The sequence below is a fragment of the Takifugu rubripes genome, chromosome 22, assembly GCF_901000725.2.
Source record: "Takifugu rubripes chromosome 22, fTakRub1.2, whole genome shotgun sequence".
Lineage (NCBI taxonomy): Eukaryota > Metazoa > Chordata > Actinopteri > Tetraodontiformes > Tetraodontidae > Takifugu > Takifugu rubripes.
The window spans coordinates 13,491,819-13,509,577 of record NC_042306.1 but is presented as its reverse complement, the minus strand read 5'-3'; the positions used below and the strand labels follow the sequence as shown (position 1 = coordinate 13,509,577).

The following is a 17,759-nucleotide window of genomic DNA, read 5'->3' as shown; positions in this document are numbered from 1 at the left end:
TGGGGGGGGGCAGAGTGGCGCCACCGTGCACACTGCAGATCTCTGCGTGAGCTCCAGCAACTATGATGGAACCACATCGATTCCAGTTCAACAGCAAATGTTAACCAGTCCCAGAGGGGTCAGCTGACCAGTTAAACCATCGCTCATCTGATCAGGCAGGAGGGACAAAGACACAGAGCAGCGGCGTGTGAAGGGTTTGTTATCAGAAGGATAGAAAGCGGGTTACTATGCGCATGTCTTTGCAGTAGAGCTTGGTGAACCAGGTGTTGTAGGCGATGGAGGCCACGATCACGGCCAGGTCCCTGCAGAAGAGACACACGTGGAATTAGTGCCGATTCAAACTCGCATCAACACTCACCGAAAAAAAGACGAAAAACGACCCAGCCGCCGCCGCCACCTCGGAGCGGCGGAGGGAGGGACACTGACATGAAGATCAATGGCCGGGTCAGCGGATTATTCAATAAAACCTGATCTCAGCTACAGACCTCAAACAGTTGATACAAAAACAGAGCCGGAGCCCAGAGCCCATCCTCCGCAGGAGGGGGGGGGGTTAAAATTCTCCAAGGTCCAACTAGCTACAGCGCCGCTACGCCTGCCGTACATCATCCGACAAATTGGCAGCAACAGAGAGAGATGGGAGGGGAGCAGAAACACAAAGGGAAGAGTGATCCGGGGAGCGTCCTGCTGCCAGGAACCTCAGCAGTTTACGGCCCATCTCGGAGGAATAAAACGGCCGCGGGCTCCGGCCCCTTTTCATTAGCCTGGCAGATGCAGCGGGGTCCCAGTGTGCGAGCACATGACGCACGTGGCGCGATTCATCACCTGCTGATTCATGTTTTGACAGCAGGACATGTAGTCGACCTCGCTGACGTGTCGGTCAGTCGTGCACCGCGTTGGCGTGTCCGTGGCAGTAGCAGCTACGGTGGAGGGATGACGCGGACACAGCTCAGCTCATCTACTCAGCGTTTACAGCCACGATGCTACGCTAAACAGATGCTAGGCACTTGTTAGGTCTTTTTGAAGAGCCCAACTATGACCAACAAACTACTAGCTCTAATCTCCTCTGGGTCCATAAATTGGACCCACCAGAACTTTTCAAACCAACTTGACGTGCTGCGCTGCGAGGTCAGTTTTCAGGACCACGGCCAGAGACAACCGCCGCGCTGCGGCGCTGTCCTCGGTTCTGATCCTGCACGACCTTCAAAAGAGCTGCGATTTAACGAGAGGCTCCGGGGAGGCGGAGATGATTTTATAGCAAACTTAGTATTTGGTTCCACCAGAAATGTGCAGCACTTTTGCTAGAAGGTCCGGGAATGTGACTATAAACAGCTCCGACGTGACATTTGTCCCGAGAGGGTTGAGAGGACGGGGTCAGAAGGTCATTCAGACTGGGGTCTCACTGAGGGACAATTCTCAGAGCATTTCCTGGCAACAGGACTGTTTATTAAAGACTCACAATGTCAAAGTTTGAATGAAACTGAGCAATAAATCTGCCATTATTTTTATTTACTCCGCACGATTGTATTATCGGAATTATATTTATGGCAGCGGATCGGTCGGGGACATCATTCAAGCCGCAGAGAGAGAGAACGGTTCCTTTCTGAAGGGTCCCCATCAGGGAGTGAGGCCTCGTCATAAATCAGAGAGTTTCAGCATGAATGGAACCCGGAGCAGTCAGGGCCGCGGCGCTGAAACAAAACTGTGCTAAATTAACGAGGGGAGGAAAAACGAGGCATAAACGTCAGCCGGGGAGATGATGGAAAGGCCGACGCCAGCGGGACAAGCCGCCATCCAGGCCGACGGCCGACGGGAGGCGAACAACAAAAACACGAGCGCTCGGTTTCAACTGGGAATGTTTTCTCTTTATCGCACGAGAACGTTGATGTTGTAACATAAAAAGTATTAATATATTAATGAGTCGCTGCAACCTTCAAGCTCCCACAAATGGGTTTTTGATTTACAAGCCGAGCGAGGCTTCTGCTTCTATAATTCATCTTTACTGTGTGAGTGTCCTCCCTGCTCGGGCTTGTTTGTACAGAAAGATATCTGGAATTCCGGGAACCGCGGGGTTTTCTGAGGACAGGACGGGAAGAATCCCGGCTGAATCCGCCACACGCACGTCAGCTGTCAAGCTTGTGATTGGCATCCCGTGGCAAAGAGGCACCGGAGAGGACGCGGACGCCGGCGAGCACGTCATCCTCCTCCTTATGATCTTTCAGAACCAACACGGGAGACGCGGGACAGCCAGCGGAGCGCGGAGGGAATGAAAGAGCGACGCTTTCCGACATTTCGCCCGGAGAGGAATTTGTTAGGGAAGCAGCCGCTCTAATGTCGGATAAAACGGAGAGCGACGGCCTGGAAAAACGCGTCTTCAAAAAGGAGTTGGAAAACTTTCTGCCGCCGCCAGAAAGTGTCGGGACACGTGTGCGCTTTGGGTCCCGGATGAGATGCCTTTGATATTTTGCCGCCAGGTTTCAGGGCGTCGGCGTCGCTTAGAAGATGCGGCAAGACGCCACCAAACTCGGGACGAGGAGCGTCGCGCGGCTCCAGCAGCCCCGGGCTCATCTGCATGACCTTTGACCCCTTTAACCGCTCCAGGACCGAGCTGCTTCAGCCTTCGGGCATCTTAAAAACTCTCAAACGCGGCACCAGACGTGCACTGTGGTTACAGCCAAAGCACAACGGTACGACGCGACGTCTCACACGCACGTCGGTCCGGGAGGAACGTTTGTGGAAGCGGGAAGGAAAGCAAAGCTGAACGTATGAAGAGCAGATCCCAGCCGGACCTCCAGCTGAGAGCCTCTGTTGCCCTGGTTAACGTTTCCCTTCAGTCGGGCCGATATCGGCAGCATCCGAAGAACATTAGAACGGGTCAACGCGCCCAGCCCACAGACGACAGGTTTGGATATTTAGCCGAGCTGGATCCACTTCCAAGTTTCCCCAAAGTGTCCGCGTGGAGACGGAGCGGCGCTATAAATAGCTGCTTTTGTAATCGTGTACTGGGATAAACGGCGTCACCTGCTGTCAAGATGGCTGAAATCCAGTAGGTTAAACTCCCTGTTGTCCTGAGAGTGGTAGATGGTGTCGACATCCTGGAACACAGAGAGAGAGGGAGAGGAACAAAGACGGGCTGGAGCGAGATGTGGGACAGTTACATAAACACAATCCTGGTTTTGCTTTTTTTTCCCCTCCGCTCAGTTTATTAAAAGCAGAGAGCTTCTGAACGGCCTCCTCACCCACTGGACTTCCTCTTTACAGCCGATTCCGTTGTAGTCGCAGAGCGCCGCGTAGGTCTCGGAGAAGCCTCCTGAAAGGACAGACATGGCGGATGAATGGAAGACAGGAGGAGGGGGGCAGATGATGATGGGGGGGGGGCAGCGAGTGGACGTCTGTGGAACCCACCGCAGGTTTTATGAGGCTCTAAAGAGCTTTCCGAGTTTGGGGAAAACTGGTGGTTTCCATCGGGCAGCTCCCCTTCGGCTCGGCAAACAGGAGGGCTGAAAATAAAAAATAAAGGGTCAGATAGTGATCGGGAAATAGAAGATCAACACTCAAACGGGCCTCAAAGTGGTGCCCAGCCTGAAAAAGGCCATTAGCCGAGCTAAAAACCATCCTCTTCATGAGCTGCGCGCTTGTATTGACCCTCTCAGATCAAGTGCCCCGTGTTGTAGGACGCCTCCCATTAAACTTGGAGTTATTCCGATGCCTCCCACATCTGAAGTGCCGCTGAGCAAGACGCCCAATTCCAAGCACACGGCAGCTCTCAGGGCCCAAGAGATGGTTAAGAAATAGTAGAATTTGCTCCCACTCGCATCTAAATGGACCTAATTCATTAAACCAAACAACCAAATATTAGTTTTAACACTTTGATCACAGCAGCTTTGAGATGGAAAAGTAGAAACTATGTCGGACATATTAAGTCATTGATAAATAAGTGAACTCGGCGATGCACTTTCATAAAAATATCCCTTTAAAAAAGGCAAACATTAAGTGTGAATGATCAAACATTAAGTGTGAATGATCAAACATTAAGTGTGAATGATCAAACATTAAGTGTGAATTATCTGGGATCACAGGAGCATCTGAACTGTACCTGCGTTGGCTTTTTGATAGGATTACGCTGATATACTGTTGCCTTCAACACGCGGCACGCTTAATCCCATTTGTCAACACACACACACACACGCACACACACACACACACACACACACACACACACACACACACACACACACACACACCTGCCGCCGTGGCCTTAATCCCCACTTTATCCTGACAATCATCATTGGCCTCGGGAGTTTATCTCAACCGTCTCTGGACTGTTTGGAGGCGGCGGCGCCAACAGTCCCGGAGCTCTCGTGCCTCCGCTCGCCGTTATGGCCCGACTACGAAATCAGCCTCCGGCGGAAACGCGTGTGGTCTCGACAGCTCGCCAATCCAATCAGAGTGATTATTGGCTGCTGAGGTGTGCCGGGACACGGAGACACCAGGCGTACGACACCTTCCCGATGCGGCGTTTACTTACGCGTAAATGGAGTTGTTGAAGACCCGGGAGAGCGCGTAGTTGATGTGGCCCACCATGTGATCCAGCTGGTCCTGAGTCTGCAGCCGGAACGAGTAGGTGGTCTTGTCCGTGTCGATGACGACCTGCACGTGCACGAGAGGCGGTCAGTGAAGAGACGCCCGGGCGGCAGAGCGATCGAGCCGGGCCGGGGTTACCTGGTGCTCCGAGTAGGTGTTCATCGCTCGGATTTCCAGGAAGTTGAAGGTGACCTCCACCTGAGGGCGGCAGACAACTCGCTCAGCTCGGATTTACACGCCACAGATGGGAGGAAATTTCAATTGAAAAGGCAAGATTAATCAATAAACGATGGCTGGTCGAAGCCGGCGCGGAGGACAAAAGTGGAGATGAATAAATGAGGATATATGAGGGGGTTTATCATCCCAGACTGGACACTTTAATACTACACTGGTCCCCAAAGAGAGATGGATCACCTTGAAATTGGCTGACATTGAGAAATTATTGCTTTTTGCTGGAATTCCATCTTGCTACTTTACTCAATTAAGCACCGGAGCCGTTGACTAATTTACAACCTGGTCAGACTGTTTGGACTTCTTACCTCACGTCCTCAACTTGGGAAAAACTGGAGCTGAAATATTTCATAGGTCCTGGAACAATCCGGCTAATCCGGCGCGGTGACATAATCCCCAAATCTGGGGCCAATCAGCATTTTTGAGGTACCGCAATTGGCCACCAGGTGGCGTGAAAACCGCATTTTCTACAGTATCGCAGCTCCGCCTCCCAAAACAGAATTCCCAAAGATCGGATCAACTATTTACACGGTAGCTGCGCTGATGTTGGTGCAGCTTATGTGGCCCCTGCATCGACATAAATAAACAAGGTGCATCCACGCCAGCTCCCATCAGGCGTCGGGACACCCGTCGGTGTGAAACATCGCCGCCGCCGCCGTCCCCGTTATCGCCGTCCTGCCACCTTTGCATCATATCTCCTCCAAATTACCAAGAGATCAAGGCTGGCAAGTGAAAGCCATAAAATTCCGCTGGGAGCGGGGGAGCGTTTACCTTGGTGGGCACTTTGACAGTGAAGAGATAGAGCCTCCATGTTGCCAGGACCTGAGGGAAGAACACATTCATTGTTTATTTCTCTTTTCTGTCATGAGCAGGAAATGCAAAATGCTAATCGCAGCAAAAAAATAGCAGAGGAAAAACACCCCATAAAGAGAGTAAATCATCGCCGCGGCTCATCCCGAATGGCTTTCCGCTGAGGCGCTCCAGACATTAGCGAGCTAAAGATAACGGGCACGTGAGCGAAGAAACAGTGAAACCGAGTCACGCGATACTCCGATTCCTCGCGTATATCTGCGTATTCGTTACGTTGGGCGAGAAAGAGATGATGAAGAGGAAAAGGAGGAAGTGAAGGATGAGGTGTGCTCCTGTCGGAAGAACGGCACCGTTAAGAAGTGTCTCAAAAACGGCCTTAATTCCATCATTTCTGCTAATTCATCCCACTGGAACGTTCTGCCTACCCACACTTCTCCAAATCTTGGCCACACTTTCAATTTGCCTTTTTTACGAGAGCCTGGGATTCCGTGCCGTAAATCCCTCCCGCGCGTCCTGTCATTCCTCCGATTCCCGTCTTCATCTCCATGGAAATCTGCTCACGTTGCCCATCTTTCCCCCCCTAATCCCCGTGCGCCTCGCCCGCTCCGCTCCGGCCTTAACACCTCACCCCGGCCCTTCCCACCTCCTCCTCTTTCAACTCCCTGTCTCCTTTCCCGCTTTCTATTCTTTTTCCGCTCTGTCGCTTTCAATTCCTCAAGGCCTCTCTGTGCTGAATGGCTAATGGCGCCCTGCTGGGTGACGGTGAGAGGAAGAAAGACGGAAGCGGAGGAAGAGGGGAAGACAGGAGGCGACAGAGACTCCAGAATTCCCGGCGTATAATGAAGTCTTCGAATGCTACAGCGACTCTCTAAACTGGGCTCCCACATCTGAACTCTACCCATACAGACATCCGTAACAGACTCCCACAGAGAAGGGACCACGAGGGGGGGGGGCACTTAAGGAGAAGTGAAAAGAAGAAGTAGAGGGAATGATAACACCAGCACGAAAACACTCCCAGCAAAGAAAAGGCGATTGTTGGTCCTCTCCCATTCCCTTGACAAGTTTGGAAACTGGGAGAAAAGCAAGAGGCAGAGAGGCGGAAAGTCACGGAATCGGGTCGGAATTCTGAAAACTGTCAAAATATTATGGGAATTAAGTTCATTTACAAGAATAAACGTGCAAATGGGCAGTCTGGCGAGGAAATTCCTCTATAAAAGGGAGGAAAAATCCCTCTAATGGCGTCTTAAAAGCTCTGGGTCCATTTGTAGAACGTCTGCAGCACAACTTTTATGTTGAGCTGTAATTTATTCACACGCTCAGATAAAGAGAGGTTAACCCCCCCCCAACAGAAGGTCTCATCATGCAAACAGAGCTATCAATAATGCATAAAGCTCTGATGGCTGCCAATTTCTTCAGATGCTGGACGAGGCCTTCCAGCCCCCCCATTTATCATTTACAGCCCATTGAACTCTCATTAAAGCCAATCAATACTCCAGTCAGTTATTTTCTCCTACTTCCTTAAAGAATGAGCCCCGGTACCCGGGAGGGGGGGGGGGGGGCTGCCTCCAGGAAGGGAGTTCCTCCCCCGCCGACGGGGATGCGAACGCCACATCTTGTCGCACCAAACGCCTCCTAAAAGTCGGGTCCTTTATTTGACGACGCCACGTCGCGTCAGGGTTTCGCCGAGCGTTTGAGACGCTTGCAACCGTGGCAACCACGCTGTCGCGCCCTCAGTCCTCTGGAGGACTCGGCATCGTGATAATGAATATTATTCCGGAGCCCCAGTGCGGATGGATGTAAACAGACTGATGGCGAAGGCGCGGGGGCAGAGGTTAGCGGCGAAGCCGTCAGTTTAGCTGGTAATTAAACCGCCGCTGTCACCGATGAATCTGCTCCTGAGGGAGAAGCGAGGCCCCACCCTCCGCTTCCTCCGCTTCCTCCGCTCAGGTGACGGTTTGTTAGCCACAGAGCTGCAGGTTTTACGCATTAATTGGCTGCTAAAACAGGTGACGCGCGTCGTGTTTAAAGCTAAATCAAGACGGCCGGGAGAGGATTTCTCACTCCGATTCTCAACCCGGTCACGCGCTCCGGAGATGAAATGCTCGAAAGAAATCTCTCCCCGAATCATCCGAGGGCAAAAACAGATCGACGCGACTAAATTACAATAAAAGCTCCAGCAAAAGCCCGCCGGTGCAGTCGGCCGGTTCCGTTTGGATGAAATTCCTAAAATGGCTTCCATCTCCATCCAGAGGTCGGCCGGCGCGGGAAATTCAAATGGATTCATCCCATATTGGCTGGAATGAAGGCGGCTGGGAAATGGGAGAGGGAGGCGGAGCAGGAGGCGGCGCCGCAGTCGGGCCATCGGAGGCGCCGCCGGGCCGAGCAGCTGCCGGTGGACGCGGCCTCGGCCCCGGTCCAGGCAGGCGTCAGACAGGGACGAGTCAGACGAGTGGCTGCGAGCGTTGGCTTCCATTAATCACAAGTCGGGCCCCAGGTGGTGCACTTCAAACGTGCGCGTGGCCGCGGTATTTCTGGCTCGGCCACGAGGTCATTTCTAAATAACGCCGCACACACGCCACAGAAGCAGAAGTGTCACGATTAAGTGTGATTAAGTCGGACGCACTAAAGTGGGACGAGCTGAGCCAGTCGCGGCTACATTCGCCCGTCAGACGGAAAATCGCCGTCAGTTCCCATCATTCAAACGAACTCGGCATCTCAGCACTACCCTGACATCAGATCACACACCCGAGAGTGTGTGTGTGTGTGTGTGTGTGTGTGTGTGTGTGTGTGTGTGTGTGTGTGTGTGTGTGAGTGAGAGAGAGAGAGAGTTTAAGTGGGTCTGAAAGCACAGATGCCCCAGGTTCTTCTTTGAGAGCCACACAGAGATGGAACCAAATGAGAGGAAAAAAAATACGGAAAAGGACCAAAAAGGCGTCGCATTCCAAATATTCTATTTTTAAATAAAATCAAAACGCAATCCGATGTGTCCAAACCCAAGAGCTGGCAGCCGGAGAGCTCTGAAGCCCAAAGGAGCACTTTTAGAAGGGAAACGGAGACGTCTAATGGGCCGCGGTTCCAGGGTGTTCATGGGAGGGGGAGCTGCAACCAGAGGGCAGGACAAACAGGACGGGAGGACGAAACGAGTCCAAGACAAAATAAAAAGTGTGAGAGACAGATGGTGGATGAGGAGGACTGGAAGATCCTGGAGGACACTGGAAGATACTGGAGCCGCTCATTCACACGTCTCATCAGCTCAGCAGACAAAAGGTCAGGAGGCGCTCTGTTGCTATGCTACATGTATGTTCTGCTAGCTACAGTCCAACGCCGCATGAGCTAAAGACATGAACGTTAGCGTCACGATCCACAAACCGTGTAATTTTTAAAGCGATTCTTCTGCGTGGACGAACACCTCCGATCCGCTCTTCGCCTCGGAGCGGCGTCGCTGGAACCGCGCGCGATCCCAGCTGAACATCGGCCAGTTTCAAGACGGGCAAATTGAGACGTGTGGGACACAGCTGCGGCCACTTTGGAAGTCACTTAGCCTACGTAGCCAAAATCCATCCGCTATCTGCTGCCCATTTAATCGTTTTGAGCAGCAACGGAAGCGCGGGAGGGTTTTTCTCTTCCGGAGCCGAAGCATTTATTCACCAAACGCCCGCCGACCGTCTCCCAGGAGCAACATCACGTGCGGAAAAAAACCGTGGAACAACCACCGATGTCGCCACCACACGAGGTTAATGGAGCCGAGGAAGTTTAAATGAGGCTTTAAATTCGCTTCCAGACGGACACGCGGGATGTTTCCCCGCAGAGGTTCCGTGAAGGAAGCCTTCCAGAGTTACTGAGCAGCCGGAGACGGCGGAAAAACGGGAACGTCTGTTTTTAGAGTCAATGACTGAAATGGCAAATGTCCAATGAGAAACTGGGCTGGCGGATCTGTCCGTGGTCTCTCGAGGATCCGCACAAACGACCAAAACAACCCCAACGAGGAATAAATCCAATCAAATGTTGCTTTAAAACGAGTCGCTCGGAAAATAAACCCAACAGAAAAGTTGAATATTCGAACCAATCAAGGCAGAAACTAAACAGCACTGATCAGTGGTGACAGCAGAGTCGATGACGATAAATCTGCTGAACGTGACTTTGTGGATCTCATCGATCTCGTTAACGGATCTCGTTTATTGTTTACGCGCTCCTCAAAAGCTCATTGGGAAACAGCGCTGCTCAGAGAGTGCGCGGCCGCCCAGCGTCATCCGCGTTTGGGTCAGAGGCCTCCGAGAGTGTTGGTGGAGTTTGGGGAAGACGGCGCTGCCCCCCCCCCCCCCAGTCGTTAGCGAGGGCCACGTCTTGGTCCTCACCCACCTCCGCTCGACTGGAGCGCCGGGACGGGACGGGACCGTCATCCGAGGGAGAACCGGAGCGGCTAAACGGGAGAAAATAAGTGGCGGAAGAACCAAATCGGCAACTGGGGCATCTCAGTACATCAGAGACTTTCACCCCCCTCCCCCTTGACTCCCCCCTCCTCCCTCGACTACCCCCCCCCCCCCTTCTGCCTTTGAAGAAGCTTTGTTTCCAGACTTGCCTCTAATCTTCAAATAGGGTGATCTAATAATGTCCCTCACTGAGCACCGGGGCCAGATTTGATGCGCTGAACAATGCGCCTCCCCGCACATGTCAAGCTGTGCGCCATCATCGACGTGAGCGCGTGCACGTGCTCGCGCACGTCGCCGCATGATGGAGGCATGAATGTCGATGCCCTGGGTGGCGTTTGGATGTCACGCTGCGCCCCAGCTCTGAGACGGGCGAGGGGAGTCAACCCCGCGTGTGTGTGTGTGTGTGTGTGTGTGTGTGTGTGTGTGTGTGTGTGTGTGTGTGGCAGCATGATGGCTGGTACAGGCAACACACACAGACAGCTGCATACCAGCCGCATCCGCAGGGGAAAACAGGAAAATAGGAGCCCGTAGATGTAGGGCAGACTTTGAAAGCTTCCACATCCAGGGAACGATGACACGAGAGGACGCTGGTCTGGTCTGGTCTGGTCCACAGCGTGTATCGACTCGCAAAAGTGGGAGGCGTCACGCGTTCCGTGGATGGCGGTGGGCGGGGCTTGTCCCTCTCCTGCCTTCCACCAGGGCGGCCATGTTGAATTTCCCAATATCCATTTTGTCATTTTTGTTGTGTTAACTTGTTTTGTGTGAAATAAATGGAGTCATTCCTGCATCAATAGTCTGATAGAAGATCACAGACCAACGCTGCGTCACATTCGTTTCTCAACAGCGAACGAACCCCACACGTGCCTTTGGATCCCGGTGAAACTGTAAGACCTCGACTCTCGGAACAAAACATTCCCATCCGAGTGTGAGAAGCAATTTGAGTACACACGACGTTCCTTTAAACGAGCCCATTCACAAACTCCCTGGTCCACCCAAACGGATGTGTTCATTAAAGGACGAGACCTTGACCACAGGCTCCAACCAACACTTCATTCCTCCAGAAGAATCCGGGAGAGCGGCTGCAGCCAAGGCCTCATCGGGTCGTAAAAAAAAAAAAAAAAGAGGCTCATAAAGGCAGAGACCTAATTGAATTGCTTCTGACGGGAAGAGAGATCAGCGGCATTTTACGGGTTTAGGCAAAGATGGAGGGAAGGAGGACGGGCACGGAGGGGGGAGAGGTGAGTGGCGTGGCGGGGGAGGGGGGGGGGGGTGATGGAGGGGAGAATAATTGAGATGGACAGACAGAGGGAGGAAGGGCGGAAAGAGAGATTACAAAAATATGGAGGGGGCTGGAGTGATGGAGATGGATGGAGGGGACAGAATCGGCAGGGGGGGCTGGGGCGGAGCTTTTTGTCTCGGTGGTTTCTGTCGGGCTCGGGGGAGAACCCAGCGCGCAGAACCAGCCTGGAAGTGACGGAGAGGGGAGGAGGCGTTCACAGGCGCTCGGTGGCATTTGGGTCGTCCTGCCAGGGCTAATAAAGCTGCGTCCTGGCGTCCACAGCGCATCTGCTGCACGTCTCAGCCGCCTAATCTCTCACTTCTTATGGCTCTTTCAATCTACCACAATTAGCCTCCATCCGCTTCCACCAGGAGAAGCACCGGCGGGCGGAGACGTTTCGTTTTCAGCAACAACAACAACCACATCACAACAACAACCACAACCAGCACCAGAGGGAGGAGCTCGGCGTCTCACCAGGATTCTGTCTTCAGTCTTGCCGCTCCGCAGGTCCTGCTTGACAGCACGCACAAATTTAATGGGCTGCTTGTCCAGAACCTTCCTGATGCTCTCTGAGAAGAAAAGCAGAGCAGAACGCATGTAAAGAGCCACTTACGTAGTAAAAACAAACAAATAAAAGGGGTTAAAAACACTGTCCTGAGATGCTCTCAGAGACACGAGCTGTTAATGGGCCCAATCAATACACGCCGACATGCAGCGGGGTAATAAATGAACGTGTCTGAGCGGAGCAGCATTAGGTGTGCACGGATCAGAGCGATGGCTGGTTAAGTTGAACAGAGAGGGTCCTGATGAATAAACCCAGCCGAGCACGTTTGGATCTGGAATATTCGGCCGAGCAGGAACGTCCCCAATCACATTGGATTTGAACCACAGCCTTTCTGTTAATATGGTTTCGTCTGAATGCAAACCTTTAAAATGGGCCGTTCCCAAACAACAGTCTGCTGCTGACAAAGGCCACGACCCCCCCCCCCCCCCCCCCCCAATCTGTCCATCGTTTTCTCTGCGTCAGGTGAGAGGAACCGACCGGCCTTGCTGATTCTGGCAGCCAATAATTGGGGCCCAGTCTGTCCTGGGCTTTTTTTTGGCTGTGAATGAAGTAAAGGGGCCTTTTCTTTGCTCCTGCTTCAGGCTACAGCGGCCACCAGAGCCATTCCAAACAAGACAGCGTGTTACACAAACCCCCCCCAGCAAAGAGCCGCAGGACGATTCTGCTGCTAAAGGAGTTCAAATCTGCGCTCGTGCTGCAACTTCGGCTCCTTTTCCCCACTGACTTTGGGCCGTAAATCCAGTCTGGAGGGCCGTGCTGGCCAAACACTGACTGTGGCTTTCCTGGAAATCCGCCGCCCGCCCGACCCCCCCCATTTTATTAGAATTAGGTGTGCACATCAGCAGCATCGACGGAGATGGGCGCGAACATCCTCTTACCGAGGAGGGCTCAACTATTTTTAGCCTCGGAGAAGAAAGAAAGAGGCGGCCGTCTCATCTCATTGGAACCGACCACAAGACCCGGGGCGGCGTTCCGTCCTCGGGGGCCGAGACTCCAGATCGCACGACCCCTCTGAAGCTCGGCGAACCGCATCCTCCATTTACATCTACCGTCTCCGGCCTGTGCAGCGCCGACATTGTCCGTGCCGAGGATAAGCCCACCGGATAACGGCGCCGTGTCACGACGCTCGCCAACTTTCTCCCCGCCGCACGCGCGGTTCGGCCTCTCCGAAACAAGCACGAAGTCGGCTTTTACGCTCGAGCGAGCTGCAGCGGGATGAAGGGGGGGGGGGCACAGGAGCAGGCCGGAGGTGGGATCAGGGGAGGAAAACAAACAGAAAGCTAGTGACATTAATCTGGGTAAGACCCAATCACTTAAAGCCTTTAACACACTCTTCACGCCCTCCTGCTCTGACCTCAGCACCTGCTCCTCGAGGGCCGGGGGCAGATCTGGGACACCACTACGGATGGCCCAGTCCCTCCTGCACTGTTGTCACTTCAGATGGATCTGCTCACTTCACTCACCCGCCAAACCAGTGACCCCCCCCCCCCCCCACACACACACACACACACACACACACCCTTGATTTCATCTGGCAGGTGTAGCCTAATAGCCTCTTAAGCAGAAGGCCAGACAGAAGGGCCACAGAACCGGTAAACAGCGGGATTTAACTGGGATAATGAGTGGTCACAGGCACTTCCTGCAACACCTGATCATCTCAACACGCCCGTGCGCGCGTTCGCGCACGCTGTCCCGTCCGCCATCTCCTCGGCGGCTCCACACACGATGCGGCGTTCCCATCTCTCCCAATAACTCCCACGCGCGCTCGCACACGCAGAGAAGAAAGAGAAAGAGATGAAAAGTCTTTAATGAGCTCACATCAAAGCCGCCGAGCCAATGCACGCACGCACGCACGCACCCCGCAGCACAAACCAACAGAGTCGCTGTAATTCCACAGCTGCCAAAGTGAACGCGGCCGTGAGACGTTCAGAGTCTCGGACGGCGGCGAATTTAGGAGCCACCTGCTAACTCTCAACCACGGGGGAAAGTACCCGCACGCACGCACGCACGCGTCCCCGGCAAACTAACTGCCTCCCACGCTTACCTGTGATTTCCCTGCCGACATTGGCGAAGCTCGTCGGCGTGACTTCCTTGGCCGCCATGGTTCGCGCCGCCCGCCGCTTTCCGAACGACTCGTGCGGGCGCGCCGGTGGTTCGCGGTGCGGTGAGGAGCGGTGCCGCGGTGCGCACTGGCGAGGAGCGGAGGAACGCCTGCGACTTCTGGGGGGGGGGGGAGGGAGAGAGAGAGGAGAGAGAGAGAGAGGAGGAGGAGGGGGAGGACGCGGGGTGAGATGAGGAAGCGTGAACGTGGACTGATGCCATGTGATTAGAATTTTGTTGGAAATTTTATGACGTGGCGGAATCTGCCAGTTCCCTTCAAAGATCAGTCAGAATGAGGAAGACCTCCCGGAAACGGGGGGGGGGGGGGGGGGGGCATAATTAGCGAGGCCCAACCACGTGATGCAGATACATTTATTCTGTATATTCACAGGAATATTGTGAATCACATCTGTGGCCTCGGCTGCATCTGAACGGAATTCGTTCGGTCCGAACTTTACCTGATTGGATTTGGGTTTGTTTTTGCGAAATTTGCTTTTATTTATCTGTTGGTGCTGATCTTCTGTTTAGGAAGATGCAGCTTTGTTGCACAAACACCAGAAAAGTCACACTTGGAGCCAAATATTACAGTTTAAATTAATCTGATCTGATTCACACGATAAATCCGCAGCGACAGCTCTCTTGATCACGCCTGGGCTGATGATGAAATTATGGGATGGGCGCTTTGATCACACTGATGCTCACCATCTGAAGCGGTTTCACCTGAGGAGGGAGGGGGGTGGGGGTGGATGCGTAATCCTGTCTGAGCATTAAACAGAGGTGGGGGTGTCAGGGCGAGTTGGGCGGATATTCGTCAAAAAACAAGGTTGACGTGACGTCATAGATAAACTTGCGTTTCTGCAGGATGTCGTCAGGGTTTGGGGCCGCTGGACCCTGACCCTTCAAATAGACCCTCCCCTGCCATGAAAAATGAGTCCATGAAGACACAAAAGGAGTGGCTGCACAGGGGTTCAGCTGCCCCCCCCCCCAAAAAAAGGTTTCACACACACACACACACACACACAATTGTGGCGCCAGGATACTCTACATGTTTGCATGACTGTGGCTCTGCGAGAGAGTTCTGTTTCTGTGTTTCTAATACTTACATGAAAGAAATCACAGTTTTGGGGGGGGCATAACAGGGGGTGGCATCTGGGGTCCTGGTTCCGTCTTTAGGTTTCATGACGTTAAGACGTCGGCGCCGCTCAAAGATGCACTTGAAACAGCGTCTCATTATTAATTCATCCGCGTGGTGAAACACAGACACGGATCAAGCAGCCCAGCGCTCCCACAGCCCCCCAGCGCTCCCACAGCCCCCCCACTGGCCTCTGCCGGGTGGTGCGCGCGCATGAATCAATGCCAGAAGACGCTCAAAACCAATCTGCTGCTCAGGCAATAATTGGCTTTAAAACAGGCGAAAACTCGCAGTTCTGCAGCCATGACGGGCGACAGCAGCAAAAAAAGGAAATCAACATATGTTGAGGAGACAATCTATACATCACAGAGACCATGAGGGATGCAGCAAAGCAGAGAAGAAGAGGAGGGGGAAGACAACATCCGGTCTACTACAGATGCCAGATATAAAAGTGTTGGCACCCGCCATCTCTGCTCCTCCTGATGTCAGCAGCGACCCAACATGATTCACCTGCAGATGCACGTGGAGCCCTCAAGCTGGGCTATGCTGCCCCCTTCTGGCCAGACCAGGGACAACAGTCATCGCCTTCTACCTTAAGTCAACAGGCATCCAAAAATGGTGGAAGAAAACGACGGGAAAGTGAGGAAAAAAAGAGAAGAGAACACGTTTGCACTCGTATCCGGTTGGTTGGAGTCTGAGTTTGAAGATTTCAGTGCTCCCCAGCTGGGATGTGCCCCGATGTTGCCAGATTTGATTCACAACAGGCAGCCTGAATCTGCCTCAGATATCATGAATTATTAATTCCAGCATGTTCCGTTGGAGCAGCAGCAGCAGAATTACGGCCTTTTCAAATTGGAATATGGTAACAATGTGTTGTTTTGTTCCGCCGAGATGACAGTAACAATGATAACTGCAGACATTCGCCAGCTCATAACCAACAAACAAAGTCTTAAAACTGTCACAAGTGAATAAAGCAGGAGGAGACCTCCGTTGGGAGTCAACCAGTTTGGACTGAAATCAACAGTTTGTCTCCCACCTGAGGCTTCCTGAGAGCCAAAACTTTAGAGAATCAATCCGGTGTGAGAAAACTGATGTAAAAGGAGAAACGTCACAAATGCTGATCCCACTGTTCCAGGGTCACATGTCACCTGGACTCGCAACGCATCGTTTGAGCCTGAAGAAAGCTGCGTCCTCCTCCAGCAGCAGCCAAACACAGCGAGCAGCAAGGAGGGGGGGCGGGGGGCAGGAGTCCCAGGGATGAAAATAATCATCCCAGAAATCACTAAAAGTGACTAAAAGTTCCTCCTCCTGACAGGTTTGTCATGGAAATGATGCCCACCATCACTAGAATCATCCAGACAGAATCGACCATCTGGGCACATCAAAAAGGCTCCACGTGGCGACGCAGCGTTCCTGCAGAAGCCGAGATTGGATCCGTCAAGCGTTCCTGCAGGTCCTCATTTATTCACCAATTAATTCTTTGGCCCATCTGTTCCGGCTGCGAGTGGGAAGCCGAGATCAGCCGCGCCGCAAACAGGCAGGAGTGGAGGATCCAGATCTGGGGCCGGTTCCTGCAGACAGACGCTTTATTGCATCAGGTAAAACATCTTGTTTTGGGAAAACCTCTAATCCAGAATTACCAGAATCCCCCACGGGTCTGAGTAAACACGCAGGTAGGAAACGGACCGGCGCAGAGATGAGAAGCTCCTCTGGTGCATGAATACCAAACACAACGCATTCATTCACAGCGCTTCCATCAGGGACACGCTTGATAATGAAGCCGCCTCCTTCTGGAGAGTAAGAACCAGTCAATTCGGTTCTGGAAATTAGCTTCATTGCCGTCATTTGTTGTAATTTACTTCTTTCATCGTGAGGTGCTGGAGTTCTGGTCCCATTTCTCTGGATCAAATCTACCTGGAAGCACGGTTACAGACCTGTTTGCACCCTCCTGAGGGAAACATCCTCCCCTTCTCCTCGATGGTCCTCACATGTGGACATGTGTGTCCCCTCCGCTCCGGCTCTGCAGCCAGCTCCAGGGTTGGCGTCCTCTGTCCTCCACGTGACCACCTTCTCCACTTGAACAGAGGCTCGTTGTCCTTTAGCTTCTGGTTGAAGATTTTCTGGGAAGTGGGGAGGACACCTCACAGTTCAGGATTTAACAGAATCAAGACAGAGATATGAGCTGATCTCGATCAGGAGACGCCACAGATCAGTTTTCATGTTAAAAAAGAGAAAAACTCCCAGGAAAAGCTCCCACACTCAGGTCCGCATGGGCCACAGACGACCCACAGGTGCTGCTCGTTAGAGAGGGAGGAAGTCACAAGGAAACTTTCAAAATAAGACACGAAATAGGGGCGAAACCGTCCTGTTGCAGAGCCCTTCAAATGATTTCACAGCTGAAACATGAAGGTCAAACCCTGTTTACAACAGGACGTTTCTGACAGGATCCGATTAAAATCTGGACGTCACACTGGACGTTTCAGTGACTGTAGATGGAGGCTGGAGGCTTCAACACGAGTGGACGCCCCGCTGGTGTTTCTCTGATCAATCAAATCAAATAAAAAGGAATCAAAGCAGCTCTTTCCCAGACGAGACGGCGGACGCCGGAGTGAGAGGCGTCCACCTGGAGGT

General features: G+C 52.9%; 1 protein-coding gene across 9 annotated transcripts in view; it reads right to left on the bottom strand.

Moving 5' to 3' along the window:
• The window catches only part of carmil3 (capping protein regulator and myosin 1 linker 3), a 37,254-nt gene extending 19,783 nt beyond the window's left edge, over positions 1-17,471 (bottom strand). For 4 of the 9 annotated variants that reach the window (XR_003887050.1, XM_029831356.1, XM_029831355.1 and 1 more), the window contains exons 1-9: positions 13,941-14,116; positions 11,806-11,900; positions 5,584-5,634; positions 4,720-4,779; positions 4,526-4,647; positions 3,403-3,497; positions 3,237-3,307; positions 3,019-3,092; positions 227-302 (exon numbers count right to left, since the gene is read on the bottom strand). Coding sequence is in view for 8 of the 9 variants with exons in the window: in XM_029831356.1 (XP_029687216.1) it covers positions 227-302; positions 3,019-3,092; positions 3,237-3,307; positions 3,403-3,497; positions 4,526-4,647; positions 4,720-4,779; positions 5,584-5,634; positions 11,806-11,900; positions 13,941-13,998 (702 nt within the window). In the remaining variant the exon portion in view is untranslated. Of the gene's footprint in view, positions 1-226; positions 303-3,018; positions 3,093-3,236; positions 3,308-3,402; positions 3,498-4,525; positions 4,648-4,719; positions 4,780-5,583; positions 5,635-11,805; positions 11,901-13,940; positions 14,117-14,454; positions 14,740-15,638; positions 16,261-16,467; positions 16,700-16,768 lie in introns of those variants that run through there. The other 5 variants (XM_029831359.1, XM_029831360.1, XM_029831362.1 and 2 more) reach the window with 5 other exon arrangements.
• Between the last annotated feature and the right edge of the window lie 288 nt (positions 17,472-17,759).